Genomic DNA, 17,902 nt, shown 5'->3' on the forward strand with positions numbered 1-17,902 from the left:
AAAGTGATTACTACTCAGGTGGGTTCATTCCGAACAAACGGAACGGATTTTATTAGTTTTGTTTATGTTTTCAATTTTCTGGTTGTTGTTGTTCCCAAAGTTGTTTCCAAAAGTGTGAAAAATGCCGTATTTTTCTTGTTCAGCTACTTTTTGCCAGAATAACGCATGGAATATATGAAAACGCGGGGTCGATGTTATATTCCATCAATTTCCGGTAGAAGATGAAATGAGTCGTAAATGGTTTCAATTTTGTAGTCAAGAAGAGAATTAAATTCCATCAAAATCTAGTGCTGTTTACTCAGTTCATTTTAAAAGTGACGATTATCAATTAGAAAAGTCGCCTTTGATGAAACTAAATTATAATTTTCGAAGATTGAAACCAACAGGTATTTTAAATAATACTAAAATAAGCATAATATAATTTCAATTTGAAACACTGCTTGTCCGAATAGCCAATACATATCAATTTCTAAGCCTTTCTCTCGAGCTTTCCTCTGTTTACACCTGGGATGTGCACGTACCCCGGACACCCATATACCTTCAGGTGTCCCAAATCAGGTTTCCTTCCAAACCGTTTTTCGTACGGGGTTGAACAGATCGCGACGAAAGTCTATTTTGCAAGTATGCGGCTATAAGCACCGCCTCACCCCAGTCCGCATGTCCAGGTCGTCCCCATGTCGTCCAACCTCATTCACTATATCGTATATGGAACCAGGATGGCTTCGCTATATATCCTAGATGATGTTCTCCGTAAAGTTGTGGTCAACGAGGGTAGCATCCTCTGGTAACCGTATAAACTGCAACTATCAGAACACATGGTTGTCTCACTACCTGTACTCTGTACTGTACCTGTTACTCTGTACTAACACATGGTTGTGGTGTAAACAAAACTCAGAGCGATTGTCAAAAATCAACTTCAATATGGTTGCAACGACCAGGCTATTGAGCTCACCTCTCTTAGGACCCACCTTGGTTCCATCGGTCATCAAGCCACTTCGCCAAGCCCCAGCAATGCTTGACAAACTTACACGATTCAAATTTGAAATTCAAATGAAAACGTGGTACTTTTTGGTCGTTTTTTAAATCAAGCATAACATTAGATGCCTATTTTGAACGAATATAATATATTTGTGTTCTTTATTTCTCTTCTATCTCTCGTAAATGCTCCCATTTAACACGCAATGCGAACTGAGCTTTCAAACGTTTCTAGAAAACTAAACGGAACTATGTATCTCGATGCACAACTATTTGGTCATTAAAAAAACCGAATTCAGCCACCGCAGCCACCATAGGAGCTCTCGATAGGTTGTTGCCGCCGTGGTTCAGTAGAAGTGGAGCTTATCCTTTTGATTCGTTTAAGCTTGCCTTTCCTTGTGTATCAGTAAGCGGCCGGAATGTTTTCATTCGAGTTGCCCTTGATGACCTTCTCGTTTTCGTTGCATGTGGCCGCCGTTACGATCACGGCCGCCATAACGGACGATTGCGCCGAACCAGTGGTTTTGTTTATTGTGCTATATCGTATGGGCATCATACTTTGTCGTATGTTTCGTTCCGGACGAATCAATATGATGTAAAGCTGTGGATATAGGAGATATTAAGATTCATAGCATCCACAAAAAAAATCAGCAAACAAAAACGTGCCGTCCCTACCTTTGGTGAGAATAAGCACACTAATGTCACCGTGGCCGACAGGCTAATTGTCATGGACATGGTAAATATTCTAAGTTGAACATTATTGGCTGTGCCGAAGTACAGCGGAATAAATGCGAGCCAAATGACGCACGTGGTATACATTGTAAAACCTGCAATAGAAACCAGCTGAGTGGCACTGTTTAAGGGGAGTACTCTATGTTAGCTTACCAATATACTTAGATTCGTTGAATGCTTCGGGTGTTTTCCGTGTGAGAACGGCGTATACGGTACAAATAACGATTAAAAATATCGGATAAAAGAACGCTATCATGTACGATGCGTCGGTGTACGAGTTGCAAACTAATAAATTATCCTCGCGTGTCGGATAGTAATGCATCGCGTGTGCAGGTGATACTATCATCCATACCGCGTTGATAAGAATCTGTTGCGGTGAGAAAAGGAAATAAATTGTTCAAGCGTTTCGCATGAAATGAATATACACTTCAGTCCCACCTGAAACGACACCAGTATTCCGCAAATCACGAGCTGTGAGTGTGGGCTGATGAATGAAGGACGTTTTGCTGATTTGGTGCTAGCATTAAAGATTCGTGCGATACGATTAGTTTTTGTAAGTAGTGCAGCATAGACAACGGTAAATGAAAACCCGGACCAGAATCTGCAAACAAATTTAAATGGTGCTCGATAAGAATGAAATCTTTAGATGTATAGATGCAAATCTGGCATTACCTTTGAACTCCACATACTATATCGTGTGGTTTTATAACAAGCGTATAAGTTACACCAAAGCAGAGCAGTATACCACTAAGCAGCACATAACTCAGTTCACGACCAGATGCCCTTACAATAGGTGTATCGTTGTGCCTGGAAATAGGTAACACTTACAAGTTAACGACAACCTTCCTTCCCGCCACAGCGGTCGGACATACTTTAGAAATACACCAATGACGAAGAATGTTATGAGTATTCCAAACGAGCTAAATGTCATGGCACCGATCGCCAGAAAAGATTCCGGTCGCAAGTACGATTCGGGAATCTGTTGGCATTCTTCGTGGTAGATATCAGGTAGCGTTCCCCTAGGGCAGTTGACACAGTGTGTCTCGTCATTAGGACTTCGGATCTGAAAGAAAATGATAAAACGAAACCGTTAATAACCGTAATAATTCACAGCTTGTACCAGACTACCTGATATTGCGTGCAATTGAAGCAATGCCAACAGCATCCTTCTCCTTCGACATATTTTTTGGCCTGACCACGTTCACAGGGTCTGCTGCACACCGACTCGGGGGGCATAGAATCCTTGGTGCGAAATTGAATATCTACAAAAAAAAAATTAAAAATTAATTACTTACGGAATTTGCTTTCAATCGATTAGATAAACATGTCAATGAAGAAGAATCAAACCATACCATGCATATTCAAACGCAATTCGCCCTGGTAGTATTCGCCTACTTTGATCCACTTGTACCGCTCCGGCGCAACCTGCTTGAAGTGGATTATATTGTAGCGGGCTGGTCCATCGCCGTTCAAATCGAAATTGAAGCGATCACCGCTAAGACCGATGAAATCGGCTTTGCGCAGGTACTTCAGCAGCTCCGATCCCTTGGTGGGGTTCATTGCATCACAAAGCCCCGGTCTACCTCCACAAAGTTCCTGGTGCATGTTTCTAGATGATCCAACAAAGTTAAGTTAAAGATGATCCCTTCCTAATATCACTTTAAAACAATACCCATTGTATTCCAAAATTACCTCAATGCATATCCAAATGCCATCACTGCATCGCTAACGAACTGTAGCTGATCCTCGAAGTCTAGATCTCCTTTGGAGAGCTTTTCCGTGGTTGAACATGTGCGTGTGTAGTCCTTATTGTACGGCGTGTACGGTGACTGTGGATACTTACAAAGGAAATTATTTTCCCAGAATTCTGTAACGTAAAGGATATTTTTTAGAAGTTTATCATAACTGAACAAATGTAGTCGGCTTGATAAAGTAGAATCGAAGCGACCCGAATTCACCTACCTACGAACCAAGGGTTACGTTTATTGTTGTTTACGGTTAGGTTGAGAAAATAGTCTTCAAATCCTATCACTGGATTCGCTTGCGGCTGAACGGACAGTGTGCCTTCGACCTCCGCCTCGTTGCCATCCGACACCAGATTCCGGGCACTCCAACCGTCCGATCCTATCCATGAAAATACCCCTGTAACGTTTTGTCGACGGACTGCCTTCATCACTTCGGCCACCTCTTGGTCGGATCCGAATATAATAACACCTGGCATAACGGAAAGGAGTATTTTAGAGTAGGAGAAAAACATAGAGTGATGCATTCCCTGCGTTATTTAATACCTTTAGCACGTGGTTTTGTTAACAGCTTAAGTACTATATTATCATACGCTGACGTTTCAGCAACACCGGAATCTTTTACTAGTTTTTCCTTAACCGCTATACAGATGCTATGTTTAGAGAGAAGATCATCCAGCTCTTCAAATGCCTAACAAAGTTTTAAAAAAATGGTGGAATTGGTCTACATCCTTTGGATACTAAATTGCTGCTAAGTTTTATTACCTTTATACCGTAGTTGCTTTCTTCGTAGATGATAGAAATATAGCTCCAGCCCAGCTTTTGCACAATATCAACAATGGCTTTCACCTGGTAGTGATCCGACGGAATGGTTCGAGAAAAATACTCAAACCGCTGCTTGTTACTCAGCTCGGGGCTAGTGGAAAAAAAGGAAACCTACGGATGCATGCAGTTAGAATAGGATTAGCCCCCTTACGATGACCCTATGATGCAGCTTTGAGGGTGGAGGTGGCTTTACGTACCTGAGGTATTTTAAATAATCGCAGTAAGTTCGCTACCTGTATGGAAGTGACGGACGAGGCGGCACCCACCACGCCGGAAATAATTTTTTTCTTATGCCCCTTGCTGCAGTTGTCGTAGTCGTTGATGTCGTCGATGTTGCTGATCGAACCCTTGATGAAGTCCACCGCCATCTCCAGCCCGTACGTGTCCTTGTCGCAGTCGTCGAGTATGTGCGCCCCGATCGTCACGTTCGGCACCAGGCCCTGCTCGTTGATCTTGTCCAGCGTGTAGAGCATCGTTTCGAGCGCCTGTATACCGCCCTGCGGCATGATCGGCCCACACGTGACCGAATCCTCGCGCGAATGCACCATCATCAGCCCACCGAGAATGAGATCCCCCTCGACGACCGCTTCCCGTTTGACCGGCCACACCGGCACGACACCGTGCTTGAATGGCTTCGGGCCTGTCACACCGCCAGCGGCGCCCTCATCGTCCTGCATCATCAGCAGCGTATCTCCATTGGCCCCATGCATCCACGGCGCCGCCGGATGGTGCCCGACGAAGCTGGACGAATTGCTTCGTTGGTGCTGACTTCCGTAGTGGCGTTTGTGTTTCGCAGGGATCGTGTCATCCCTCAGCCCCACCTGGTGGTGACCGCCATTCGTATGCTTGATGTGGTGTTTTTCGTAAAATTTCACCTGCCGCCCGCAGTAGGTCTGCCGGAATCCATTCCCATTGTTGTGGTGATGGTTACCGTTGTGGTTAACATTGTTGTACTGGTGGTGCGTATGCTGGTGTTGGTGCTGCTCCTGCTGATGGAACCCCCTATTATGGCTGCGACGGAGATTATGCTCGAGATGATCGTACACCTCCCGCGAGACGATCAGCTCGATGAAACACACCACTACGATCGCCCCGACGATCCACAGTGTGTTGGTCATTTTGACGGCATTGAACAGTGCCATTTCAGTGGAACTTCTATAGCAATCTGTGCCTTTAGGGGATAAAAAAAGGTGAAAGGTAAAAGAAAATGCGTGTCATGGAACGGTCTCCGCCGGAGTACGAAAAGTAAATGGAGCTTGAGACCATCAAAACAATTACTAAACCATGCCCAAGCATCAAAGCATACCATGTTGCTTCGCATGTTCGTGACTAAAAGTCATATGTCAACTGTCTTTGTCAGGGATTACTATAGCAACCCATCGCTTCCTGTGCCCCACGCGTGCACGCCGGCTACGAAACGTGAAGCTCCCCAACTGGCATCTGATGGAATGAAAGCTCAAATCATATTGAATCCACCCCCATTTGTTGTCCATTCGAAAAACGAAGCGCAAAAGGATACCATGTTTCGTTGTGGCACAACGAATGGCCAAAACGGGCTGATAGCATATGGAAAATTGGGCCGACCAGTTTAAGCTCATCAAATTATGATCTATCGAAGCGAATTTATCCTCCACTTGTGTAGCGAGCTGATTGGCTTCCCTTTGTAGGGGAGAGTGATAAATTGTACCGAGATTGATACAGAGGCCAGGAGGCCTAGGGGTAAGAGTTATCGCTGGTCTCCGTGGACTGTCCTTCGATATGGGTGTTATGAGTTTTCTCGAGTTGTGATAACAGGACGAAGCTGCTGGGGAGCTTTCATCTGCACACACACAGGCACACTGCGATGCTAGGACGAATGCTATCTCACCGTCGAGTGAAACGCGCTCCATGACGCAGCACGAAAGCTAACGGACCAACACACTAGCAGACGGCGTATAGCATGCACCAACACACGTGCACATGATTTGATAAAATAAACATCGTACGCGTTATCACTCGTAACGACTCCATTATGGGATGCTTTGCATCCTTTTTTTGGGGGGGCAGGGTAACTGATAAATATATAGTACGATGGAAATAATGTACACATACAGAGGGTAACACGAATGCCTAAGGACTACGACTGCCGCTTACTGATAAGGATCGTATACTCACACGGGTGGATAAAATATACTCCTAGTCTGCCGCGTGCACGTGTTGGTGATAAGCATATGTGCAGTTGACTGGTGTGCTTATCGAGTCCTTCGCCGGAGGTACTGGTAGGTAATGCGAGAAAATCTCGGCGAGTGCGCAGGCATCTGTACCTAGAGAGCTCGTTACGTTATCAGTTGCATTGCGTGGTGCAAGCGAAGGTTCCGCGTCACGATGGCGTCCGCTGGCGACGCGCTGGAACCGGAAGAGAGCGAGAGCGCACGAGAACGGCCGATGCACACAAAACACATCCCCCAAAAATCGCAATGCCCGTGCTGCAGCGAACATCTATTGCTTATCGTTTCTCTATTGTTTTTTTTTCTTCTCCTATTTTTTTTTTTGTCCCAGTGCTATCCGAAGTTACAGCAGCGTCCGCCTGCCTTGCTCTGGGTTACCCTGTTGCATTGCTTTATTTTTCTATAGCGATGGCCATGCAGTCCAATTACGGCAGCACGGAAATCGGAACCGCTATTGAATGGCGTGCCGAAAAAGCTGTTCAATTTCCGATTTTGAAAAATATCAACACACCGACGCACCTTTTGGCCGTGTACATATTATGTGCCTACACAGCACGGGAGGACGAGCGCGCAAACGGATGTGTCGGGCGCATGTCCTCCGTCCACTTCGCCCGATTCGGCTGGCACGATCGTTTCTGGCGACGGCGGGTTCGGGTACCGTCGTTTCGGCTTTGTCGTCGTCGTCGTCGTCGTCGTTGTTCAGGCTTTGCCTTTTCGCTCACCCGCTTGGTACGACGGGGCAAGCTTTTGTCCATCAGTAACAGTACACCCGCGCACAACCACCACCCTTCCGCCCGTGACCACCACCTCAGCTTCGTCGGCCACCAGCACAGATACCCGCACCGAGCGAACCGTAGCACCGGACACGGCGGACACAGTCGTGGGGTGGCATGTTATCGGTAAATCCAGCGCGGAGGGATGGCCCTGCGTGTCTGCTCTGGACCCTGGAGTCCTGGAGACAGGGCTACCGCGTCCACCATCCGGTTTACCTCCTTCGCCGACTATTACAGTCAGGGCGCATTATCACTCACTTGGTTCCCTGATTAGGTAGGAGTGATAAGACCAGACACCGTGGTACATAAAAAAATGAGATCCCCGTAGTAGTCGGGTTTTCTGCTTCCGTTCCTTAAAATTAAAATTAATCACCAAGCACACACTTAACCACACCGCTTTAGTGAATCCGTTTAACCGTCTTAATGTAGGTAGCAGGAACAACAGGCCCTTTTCAATCGTCGGCCAGTGCCAAATCGAGATTTATTTCTACCAACAGCTTCTTTTTCTTCCTTTCTGCTGCCCAGCTTTTCTCTCAGCGTCGGACACAAAATTCACCGAAAAACCCGTCCTTATATCCGTCCGCCTTCGGCTGGAGGCCGTGTTCGATTGAGGACGATTCTGCAGTGCATTTTCTTATCACTGGCACTGATATCGGAGCGCCAACGTGTGAGTGTGTGTAGAGCGTGCTCCGGGTGGCGGTGCTTTTTTCGCTCACGCGCCCGCTCTCGGTCGGCGGCGCGTTGATAGCGCGCGGCACCGAAAGGATACACGTTCCGTTCTCCCCGTGTGTTTTGTTGTGCCAACGATAACGCTTATACACACCAGCATCCCACGAGCGAGCGAGCGCGCGTGCTGTGTGCGTAGTTCCGGAAGCTTTCCGAACATTTTCCGGCTCCTCCTGGGGCAGCTTTCTTATCAGCGCGCCGCACTGGACCGCTACGGGGTTTTCCACACTCACAGGATAACACGCAAAAGCGAGTCCCGTGTCCCGATGTGTGCGTGGGTGTTCCTCCGAGTAGAGCTTTCCCTAGCCGTAACCACTCACTTTAGTGTGGTGTGGAAAACAGTGAGCAGGATATATCAAACTTTTTTTCCTCTCATATCAATTTTCTTATCAATTATGTCATGGTATACGTACGAGGGAAAATGAAAATGCTTCGCTTTTAATCATCTTTCTTAATAGACACGCGAATATCATTTCGAATAGTTTTGAATCATTTTAAGCTGCAAAATTAACTGTTACTATTTAAATATCAAGACGATTTACTCGTAACATAAAACAAACAAACCCCATACAGATGTTGCAGCCTCCACCTCCACGCGAAGCTGTTACCATTGTATTTCTCAATAAACATTTTAACTAACCTCAAACCAACCATTAAGCTTTTCATCAATAAATAACTTAGTTAGAAACATAATTACAACAGCTTTTATGTGATATTACAATAATATTGAAATATTCGTAACTTCAACCAGACCACGATTTATTAATATCCCGAGCAGCTACAGTTGTAACTTATGGTTAGTTAAAGTTAGAAATCGACTTTCAACAAGTTAAACCCAAATTTAAAATCGCGACTTTCATTTATTTTCTTACAATCTCCTTTGTACAATCTAGCATTCTTACAACAACAACTCACCGAAGCGTTGGGTAGACCGAGTTTAGTGCAAACCACTTCCGTCATCCTGGGCTGGAGGCGGCATTAACTGCTGGCGGGTCGACTGAATGTCTGCCGAGGGGGAGGAGGTGGCGGTGGTAGTGGAGGTGTGTGTAACGTGCGATCGGCTGATCGACACCGGACTCCCGCTGGTTGCGGGATGGTGAAAGCCCGTCGTCGAACCGCCGGAGCTGGACGGGGTGGCAGGTCGGGAGGGACTGGTGGTTGGCAGGGATGATGCGAGGCGGTTCACGGCCGAATTGGTCGAAGACGACTGGCCACCGAGCGGTACCACCAATGGACCGATCGGTTTTCGTATGCGAATCGTTTGTCGCGTGTGCGATCCGCGGGTTCCCTGGTTGCTGGGACCGTTGGTTTTCAGACGTGGGCGTCCCGGGCCACGCCTTATCTGCGGCGGTGTACCACTGTTGGCCGAAGGGCCGGCAAGAGAACTCGGTGGGGTTGGGACGGAAGTAGTTGAGTTATTGGTGGCTTGAAAATTATAAAAAGAGATGGTTAGGAAAACAAATATATATATCAATCAAAACAAACTCACCTCCATCAACGACTGTTGGTTGTTGGTCCGGCGTGCCCGGTTGTCTCGATGAACCGGAACCGACCGCACCACCTCTTCGGGAACCACGTGGTCTACCACGTTTGCTCGTACCGCGAGATACTGGTCGCATTTTACTATCACGCTCTCGGATCATTTCGAACGACAACGATGAAGCTAGAAGAAGAAAAAGGACATTATAAAATGACCACAAACAAACTGTGAATGCAAAACTACACAAAACTAACCATCATTACTAGAATCGTCCAAGGCATCGAAGGGTTTGTTTGTGCTTTCGCTGAGATTCGACCGTTCGCTCTGCGCCGGACTCGGTGCGGCCGAATCGCCAAACAAGCCATCATCGAACGATCCTCCCTCGATGCTGTCCGTTTTGCGCCCTTTGCTGCCTGTCGACCCGTCCGCCTTCCAGCTCCCAGCCTGCTTTGACTTGCGATCCCTATCCTTCGCACCCTTACCCGTCGGCTCTTCCGTCAATCGGCGTTCCTCCGTTTTCTGGCGATCTGTTGTAAAAGCGAATTTGCGGCAAGGGTTAACTGTATCCTGGTTGCTTTTCTTAATAAGACTAAATTTAATCTACTTACATTTAAGTTCAATTTCTTCATCATCGAGCAGTAGCGACACTACTTCCTTTGGTTTGAGTGTATCGGGTTTGAAGTTATCTCCATTTATTACCATACGTTGAATCTAGTAAGTATAAAAATAGTTCACATTGTCATGGTGATTTATGTTTACGAGTGCTAGTTTATGGTTCACAAAGCGTATCACAGTTAGCCGTTGAGTGAAAGGTGGCATCTTTTAAAGTGAGCTTTTGCTAAGCTTGATTCTTACCTCACTCTTCTCTCGTGCTCTCTGTAGTATCCGTTCTTCGATTGTGCCCTTACAAATGAGACGATAAACGGTAACTTGCTTGGTCTGGCCGAGACGATGCGCCCGATCCATTGCCTGCTGGTCCACCGTTGGATTCCAGTCTGAGTCATAGAAAATCACCTAAAGCACGGCAAATGGGATAAATTAGTCAAGCATAAATTAGACAGTCAGTTAGTCCAATTCCATGAGAAATGCAAACTCCCATGCACTGTTCTGCTTTCGAATGCACTGCCACTTACAGTATCTGCTGCCGTTAAATTGATGCCCAATCCACCCGCCCGGGTGGAAAGTAGGAAGACGAAAATGTCTGCCCGATTTTGGAAATCCGCCACCATATCGCGTCGTGCGGAGATCTTGCTCGATCCGTCTAACCGCATGTAGCGATGTTTTCGGTGCCACATATACTCCTAGAAGGAATGGAAAAGGGAGTTCAGTACGGAGCGCTTGACACACCCATGCAATGACAATCACCTCCAGTAGGTCAATCATTTTGGTCATCTGCGAGTAGATCAGCACCCGATGGCCTTGCTCTTTTAATCGAGCGAGCAGTGAATCCAGTACCGCCAGCTTGCCCGCATCGGACACCAGGGTCTGCTTGTCTGGAATGATAATGTTCGACCATCCGTGCGGTGGATAGGATGCATCCACGTGCCCTTTCAGCTGGACTTCAGCGGCAAACGCCGCTTCCCGGATGCCACCACAATTTCTCCACTGCGTCGGATGTTGCTGGTCCATGGAGTTATTCGTACCGCGTAGCATGGCTGCCCCAGTACAACCGGAAGTGTTGAGTACTTTCGTATATAGACGGCAGAGGAACTTCGGCATGGTGGTTGGTTCCGCGGGTAGAACCGTGCTATGCGAGGGTTGATCGGGCAAGTGCGGGAACTCTGGTAGCAGCGACAGCGGTTGACCAACGGTTTGTACCTTACGGCTGCGCATTATTCGGTGGTCCAACGTTTCCGCCATCGCGTGTAGCACATGGTCACGGTGGGTGTAGATGGGAATGGACGAAGATGAACGGCGTTCGAAGCTGGTAAACAGCAGCTGCCCCATGACGGTCCAGGGGAAAACGTTTAGGCACCATCGTTCAGCAGAAGGTTCGAGGAGCATATGACGCCGGTAGGGCCACGTTTGCGGTTTATCGCCCCATACCCACTGGTAGTGCAGGATTGCCATCCAATGTTTCCACTCTTCAATGATTTGATACCTGAGAAAGATCCATTAAGTGTAAACGTTAGGAGAAACCCGACGTAAGAACATTACACTTCCTTACATGAATGTGAACATATTTCTTCGCGCCATACGATCCACCTGCGTTGGCGCCAAACCACCCGCCAACCGTGCACAACCGAATGGCGTTCCCCAGTCGTCACAAAATGTGAGTCTCGAAGGAACCTTCCTTCTGCTATACTCGCCATCCAGCAAACGCCTTTGCACGTTTAAAGCATTAAATATGTAACACCGATTATAAAGCCAATGCCGGTTGCTCGGTACGGTGTGGTCCATTAGCAGTTGCCGCCGAAAGATGGGCCGATCGACCAGCTCGTAGCTCCACTTCATGCAGAACGGACTGCGCACGTCCCGACGCTCGAACAGCTCCGGATGGTTGCACACCTTGCGGAACTGCATCACCAGGTTCATGAGGTTCGAGGTAAAGTTCCGATCGAACGACTGACCATCGCCTGCACCACCGACGGTGGTGAGATGGAGCAGATCTTCGATGCAGATTTTCTTCTTGAGCGCTACATACAACAATTTCTGGCGCGTGGTCAGCGGACAGTAGACCATCACTTCGATTTTGTCTGACAGTTCGTTCTCGACGTCCTTCTTGATTCGTCGCAGCATGAACGGTTTCAGGATCATGTGCAATCGGGAAATTTGCTCTGCAATGGTTTATTGAGCCCATTAATACTCTCGATACAGCGTTTTACATCTCATAGAACATAAACACTGCAAGCTTACTGTAGAGTATTTGATGTTGAATCGCCAAACCTCCAAATGGCAACACAAACGGGTAAGTAGACAATTCATCACTTTCTAGGATCTACCGGAATGAAAGATGTCACATGGATGTTTGTAGTAGAGACGACCCGTTGAAAAGTACAGGACCCGTTGAAAGGTAAGCTATGATCGCTTTTTCTCATCAGAAAACGAGCGCGAATCACAACAATCCTCACAAAAGCATGTTTTCGACCGGAAAGCGATTTTCCCCTACTTTTACCTGCACCACTCGACTGGTCGTGCCTACTACAAACATCCATGGGACAACTTTCATTCTGGTAGATCCAAGAAAGTTATGAATTTTCTACTTACCCGTTTGTGTTGCCATTTGGAGGTTTGGCGATTCAACATCAAATACATCTACAGTAGGCTAGCATTCTTGATGTTTTACATACACTGCCACGGTTACTAGGTGAGATGCAAAACGCTGTAAAAGTAGTATCAATAAGTGATGTACGTACCGAGTAAGAATGAGTGAGTTAGTAGTAATCTTACTATTGACTTGATTGATTTAAATTGTCAGGGACGTGGCTAATCCCCACAGCGATTCGAGTTTTAAGAAAGTAGTCTAATCCAAAGCAGGGATTCGAATCCCAAGAATGAGTACAAGAGTTACTAGTCACCACAAAGATTTGAATCCGTACAAGGAATCGTTATGGCAACTCTTTTACTCACCCATTTACTTTTTTGAGCTACGCATTCTCGATAAGGATGCTAATCTTATAACTCATTTTTCAATTTTTAAATCACAAAAGAGTACCTGAAAGATCCAAATCATCGTGATGATTGTTCTGTCTGATTCAAATCTCTGATTCAAATCTCTGATTCAATGAAACACAATTCATGTACCTCCATGAATCTGACTAGAATTAACACCTGCTCGTTTTGCGAATTGTAATTTATCCAAACACCCACGATTGAAATTGGCATCTTGCGTGAATCATGAATCTTTGGTAATTCATAAATCGTTGATTCATTTTGTTTAAATAATCATTCAGATTTATAAATATTAATCTGACATGTAAAACTCTAATTTGTATCCTATGTTTTCCATTCCAGACAATACTTACTCTCGTCAATACCCGTTTTATTTTCCGCGTGACTTTCGATGTCCTTCGAAAACCACTCGTTGAACTCCTCGTGCGAATCGAACAGCGTCGGCATGATAAAGTGCAGCAGTGCCCACAGCTCGGCCATACTGTTCTGAATCGGCGTACCACTCAGCAGCAGCCGGTTGCGGCAGTTGAAATCGAGCAGCAACTTCCAGCGCATCGAACTCGAGCTCTTGATGGCCTGCGCCTCGTCCAGCACCATGTACTGCCACTTCATCCGGTTGAAGTACTTGTAGTCGGACACGACCAGCTGGTAGCTGGTGATCACCACGTGAAAGCTGGCCTCTTTCGTGTGCAAGTGCGTCTGCACCCAAAACTGGCGCAAGATTTTACGCTCATTCGGCGAGCCCCAGTACGGTACGACCTTGAACTCCGGCACGAACCGTTGCATTTCCTGCTGCCAGTTGTGAAGGGTCGAGGCGGGCGAAATTACCAGAAACGGCCCCCACACACCATAGTGTTCGGCGATGTGGCAAAGAAACGCGATTGATTGGACCGTTTTGCCCAGGCCCATCTCGTCCGCCAGAATGCCACTGATGCCCTGATCGTAGAGGTTCGCCAGCCAGGCCATTCCCTTCAGTTGGTATCCTTTCAACATTCCACGGAACATCGATGGCTGAGGAAGTTCGGCAATCCCTCCGTTGTGTTCGTTCTTCGAGGTCGTTGGTTCGCTGCTGTTTGACCTAGCGCTAGCCACATCCTCGGCCGAGGGGTCTTTCGGTTCCACCCGGTGCGGGATAGGTACACCGAGCACATCGAATTGATTCGTACGAGCTCGCTCGCTGCGAAAAGCCTCCGACGCGTTCCTCTGGGCAAGTTGCTTCATGCGCTCGCAGTCGTAATTGTCGATTGCGGCCAACCGGGGGTTACTTTCCTCGTCGAGCTGGGAGAGAATTTTAAGCTGCTCCTCGGCCGAAACGTTACCCAGCTTGCGCGACATAAAATGAGCGTAAAGTTCCGTTTGCGTGATGAGAAAGTTAAGCTTGCGCTGTTGCCGCTTCGCCTCCACAATCTCAACGTCGATCTTGCGCTGCTCCTCGGCTTCCCGCTCCATGCGACGCTTCGTTTCCCGTTCGATCTTGTCGTACCGCTTCCAGTACACTTGCATTTCGCGCGTCAATCGCTTCGCTCGCCAAACCGTGTCCTTCATGAGCTTCTGCGATTGCATCGCTTTTTGGCGGGCGACACGCATACACAGGGCCGCCACCCGGCGACAGTTGGTGATGGTGTCCTTATGGTTGTTCACCTTCGCCCGCTGCAGTTTGCCGACCTCCTTCTTTGCCATCAACTGCCACATCTTGCGCCGCCGGATATTCATCATCTCCGGTGTCTTGGTGCGCATCTTCCGACCCCGTTTTCCCACCGGCAACCCTCTATCGTTTCCGGCAATCGAATCAAACCCTTCACCACCACTGCCGCCCTCCGCGTCCATCGCACCGGAACGCTGAAGATGAAGCAACTTTTGAGCTTTCTTGTCACCAAACATGGTACCCCGGGCGGATGAGCTGCTGCCATCGGCGGAATAGGTTCTTCCATCCTTTCCGGTCCGCTTTTGAACGTGCTTCATCCGTTTCCGAATACCATCCGGTTTGCCAGTGCCATGTTCGATTTTGCATTTTCGCTTGCGAGCCACGGAACGGCGATGGTCTGGAAATAGATCACTATCCGAAAGCAACCCGACGCTATAGAATCCATATTTGTTATTCTAAAACAGAAGAGAGTTCCAAATCATCATTGCAGAAAGAATTCACACGATCGAAGGAACTGATGCTTACGTCCGCTGAACTGTTGTACTTTTCCCTTCTCATCTTTTCCCGCAGATGTTCCTTCAGCAACCTTTCGATGTGCTCATCGTCGTCGGATGTTTCCTGTTCAGTTTCCGTCTCAGAGAGCAGCAAATCCTTCAACCACATACGATCGCTTTCGACCGAACTGAAGTCAAACATTCGTTCCCTATCTACGATGCGGACAGAAAGGAACGGTAAGTTGTAATTCACATTATTCGTCCCAAGACCCATGTTCCCCCATTGTAGTAGCCCAGTAGTTGGACGCAGTTGGACCGCGCGGGAAACTTTGTTTACTTACTGGAACGAGCGGCGGCCTGGTGGACAAACTTGCTTCCAAACTCATCCGAGTCATCCGACGAACCGGAGTACTGCTGCTCCTCGTCGCTGGACAGCACGGACGCCACGGCAGAACAGTGGCTTTCCGACTGCCGCATAAAGCCTTCCATGCTGAACGCCGAGAGTATTCGCTGGGTATGAAGCGGTAGCATTTTCTGGCGGGACGCATTGCCACCGTTGCCGGCCCCTTGCGGTACCGCTTTGGGCATTTTGCCGATGCTCTGCTCTTGTGCCATCGCGTACTGCCACGAAATACCCTTAAAACAGGTCACTATCACTCGTACTCGAGATGCGTATTATCGACCGAACGCGGTTGCGACAACATATCCCGTGAACGAAAGCGTGCGCTACCGAGAGGAATATTTTTCCGTCATTTTTGCGATGCTTTGGTTGTTGATCCGTTTAGGACAAGGGGAATAGGGGGTAGGGAAGAAGATGACACGCACTGTCAAACAATCTATAGCTCGATCAAAGTTCATGCAGCTTGTAGGTTTGTTCAAACAGTTGTGTACATATTATTTTCCCCTTCGATATTGTGTGGATAACACAAAATTAAACGATTTTTAAAATGTTTCAAAGTATTGCAAAATACTGTTAAAATTTGTGTGAAACACATTTCTTTTTACAAAAGATATTTATGGCAAATCATTGTCTATACGCTCAACCTGCATTCAATTGTGTCCTTGGCTTAAAGCGACAATAAGCCTAGTGAAAATAATACAACTTTTTACAGCATTATCCTACAATAATTTAAAAAATGTGCAAGCCGAATTCTACTTTTTTACAAGTTTACAAAATACCACACTTGGCAAGTTCAGTTAATCCATAAGTAGAATTATGGGCACAACGTTTTATTCGATAAAATGCAATCCAGACGGATCCCGATACGAATGTTCAACGATTTTTACATGATTGTGCAAGTTGTACTTGTCCTTTAGCTTCTCGTACTTGTCTATGAAGAAGTTGCCTTCCTGGCAATCGACAAGTTTGACTAGCGCTTGTCCCCATGCCTTTTCCGTACAGTTGTTCACCATTATCGTCTCCCGTCCGGCATACACGAGTTTGCGAAGAGAGAGTATAGTTTCCTTCAGATGGTCGTTGGTGTCGACAGTCTCGCCTGGAAAACAGAGTTTACTAAACTAATGCAACGGCCCACTTCAACAGAAGATTTTTACTGTTTACCTTTTCTAAGTGCAGGGAATTCTATGTAATTAAACGCTTCCTGCTTACTTCCGGTGGTTTCGATTAAGGTGTCGTGCGTGATGCTGAAGGACGGCGAGTTACGGAAGATGTTTTTATACAGGTTTTCTACTTGACTTCGCGTTTGCGATGAAACGATACAAGGATTGACCTTGTTTCTGATGAACACAAGTTTCGATGGTTGCTTGGAGTGCACTTGCATCATCATTTCGGCCCATATTAGGGTACGTATTAATCGAATGTTGTAGTATTCCTCCTGTACGACGAGTATCACATGGCAAGATTTTAACAGAATCATCATTTTCTTGAGTTCATCCTGTTCATACTGAATAAAGTCCTTCCTGGTGTGACCGAAGATGCATTCAGAGCAATCCAACAGAATCAGTCTATCGTCGGTAATGTACATTTTAACTGCGCGGATAAAAAAGATACAATTACGCTATTTTCAATCCATACGAAATTTTAAATATTTTATCACCTCCCTTACATACCTTCGTTTTCTCCATTTAAATTGATTGTACTATGAACAGGAAATATTCTATCCGTCTTTTCATCGGCATGGTCCCGGTAGTAGAGGTTTGTATTGAGCATGTTTAAAATGGTTGATTTCCCGACACCCGGCATACCGACCGTCCCTACTACGATATAATCCTGATTGGATTCATGCAGAAAGTCCAGCGTGCGATAATTAATTGCATTGTGATTTCTCAACAGCAGTAGCGCACTATGCATCGGAGCGTAGCTGTACGGATCTGGGGCAGCATTAGCGGCGTTTGCTTTTGAGGCAGCGGCAATTTTCTTATGTTCATCGGTCCGGGAACTACTGGCAACTTGCGGTGGATGTTCGTGCGATGTGCTTCCGGGCGCCGTTGACGAAGACGTCAATATGGTTGGTGTTCTTCTGGGAGTGGCTGTGGATGGACCAGCCACTGACTCGTCATTCTGTCGAGGTTTTAACAGAATTTTTGGCTGTGCCTTGCCACTCATTTTGCCAACACAAAAAAGGTGATCGGAAAAGAATATTTACACAAAACATGCAACAATGCCGTTGTTTGTTTACGTTTCACTTTCGCCACAAATGGAAACGTCAGTTGCTTGTGACAAAAGGGCCG

At 46.8% G+C, this 17,902-nt stretch overlaps 3 protein-coding genes across 3 annotated transcripts; all 3 read right to left on the reverse strand.

The window, feature by feature from the left end:
- Positions 1 to 1,121: 1,121 nt before the first annotated feature.
- On the reverse strand, positions 1,122 to 5,416 carry LOC131264849 (metabotropic glutamate receptor 2-like). The gene is made up of 13 exons (XM_058267116.1): positions 4,472 to 5,416; positions 4,215 to 4,385; positions 3,996 to 4,140; positions 3,670 to 3,921; positions 3,400 to 3,574; positions 3,060 to 3,316; positions 2,836 to 2,969; positions 2,580 to 2,770; positions 2,380 to 2,514; positions 2,146 to 2,308; positions 1,861 to 2,074; positions 1,651 to 1,802; positions 1,122 to 1,576 (listed from the first exon to the last, which is right to left on the reverse strand). The coding sequence occupies exons 1-13, from the start codon at positions 5,414 to 5,416 to the stop codon at positions 1,379 to 1,381; spliced, it is 3,132 nt and encodes a 1,043-aa protein (XP_058123099.1). The 3' UTR covers positions 1,122 to 1,378.
- Positions 5,417 to 8,755: 3,339 nt separating this feature from the next.
- Positions 8,756 to 15,950, reverse strand: LOC131265869 (chromatin-remodeling ATPase INO80). The gene is made up of 11 exons (XM_058268207.1): positions 15,553 to 15,950; positions 15,243 to 15,424; positions 13,426 to 15,172; positions 11,628 to 12,237; positions 10,826 to 11,561; positions 10,594 to 10,761; positions 10,316 to 10,474; positions 10,069 to 10,171; positions 9,715 to 9,987; positions 9,470 to 9,643; positions 8,756 to 9,405 (listed from the first exon to the last, which is right to left on the reverse strand). The coding sequence occupies exons 1-11, from the start codon at positions 15,824 to 15,826 to the stop codon at positions 8,918 to 8,920; spliced, it is 4,914 nt and encodes a 1,637-aa protein (XP_058124190.1). The 5' UTR covers positions 15,827 to 15,950; the 3' UTR covers positions 8,756 to 8,917.
- Positions 15,951 to 16,414: 464 nt separating this feature from the next.
- LOC131265871 (uncharacterized) lies at positions 16,415 to 17,842 on the reverse strand. Its single transcript, XM_058268210.1, has 3 exons — positions 17,282 to 17,842; positions 16,773 to 17,201; positions 16,415 to 16,707 (listed from the first exon to the last, which is right to left on the reverse strand). The coding sequence occupies exons 1-3, from the start codon at positions 17,775 to 17,777 to the stop codon at positions 16,442 to 16,444; spliced, it is 1,191 nt and encodes a 396-aa protein (XP_058124193.1). The 5' UTR covers positions 17,778 to 17,842; the 3' UTR covers positions 16,415 to 16,441.
- Positions 17,843 to 17,902: the final 60 nt, after the last annotated feature.

Source organism: Anopheles coustani, chromosome 2 (assembly GCF_943734705.1).
Source record: "Anopheles coustani chromosome 2, idAnoCousDA_361_x.2, whole genome shotgun sequence".
Classification (NCBI taxonomy): Eukaryota; Metazoa; Arthropoda; class Insecta; order Diptera; family Culicidae; genus Anopheles; species Anopheles coustani.

What these genes read in the sequence shown, in the direction of transcription:
- LOC131265871 (XM_058268210.1), bottom strand. Translation starts at nt 17,777, where the DNA reads ATGAGTGGCAAGGCACAGCCAAAAATTCTGTTAAAACCTCGACAGAAT. An exon ending in TTTAAATGGAGAAAACGAAG is followed by an intron (nt 17,202 to 17,281) that starts GTATGTAAGGGA and finishes TTATCCGCGCAG; the next exon opens with TTAAAATGTACATTACCGAC. An exon ending in ATTCCCTGCACTTAGAAAAG is followed by an intron (nt 16,708 to 16,772) that starts GTAAACAGTAAA and finishes TCTGTTTTCCAG; the next exon opens with GCGAGACTGTCGACACCAAC.
- LOC131265869 (XM_058268207.1), bottom strand. Translation starts at nt 15,826, where the DNA reads ATGGCACAAGAGCAGAGCATCGGCAAAATGCCCAAAGCGGTACCGCAA. An exon ending in CCAGGCCGCCGCTCGTTCCA is followed by an intron (nt 15,425 to 15,552) that starts GTAAGTAAACAA and finishes TCCGCATCGTAG; the next exon opens with ATAGGGAACGAATGTTTGAC. An exon ending in AGTACAACAGTTCAGCGGAC is followed by an intron (nt 15,173 to 15,242) that starts GTAAGCATCAGT and finishes CTTCTGTTTTAG; the next exon opens with AATAACAAATATGGATTCTA.
- LOC131264849 (XM_058267116.1), bottom strand. Translation starts at nt 5,416, where the DNA reads ATGGCACTGTTCAATGCCGTCAAAATGACCAACACACTGTGGATCGTC. An exon ending in GATTATTTAAAATACCTCAG is followed by an intron (nt 4,386 to 4,471) that starts GTACGTAAAGCC and finishes ATGCATCCGTAG; the next exon opens with GTTTCCTTTTTTTCCACTAG. An exon ending in AAAGCAACTACGGTATAAAG is followed by an intron (nt 4,141 to 4,214) that starts GTAATAAAACTT and finishes AAACTTTGTTAG; the next exon opens with GCATTTGAAGAGCTGGATGA.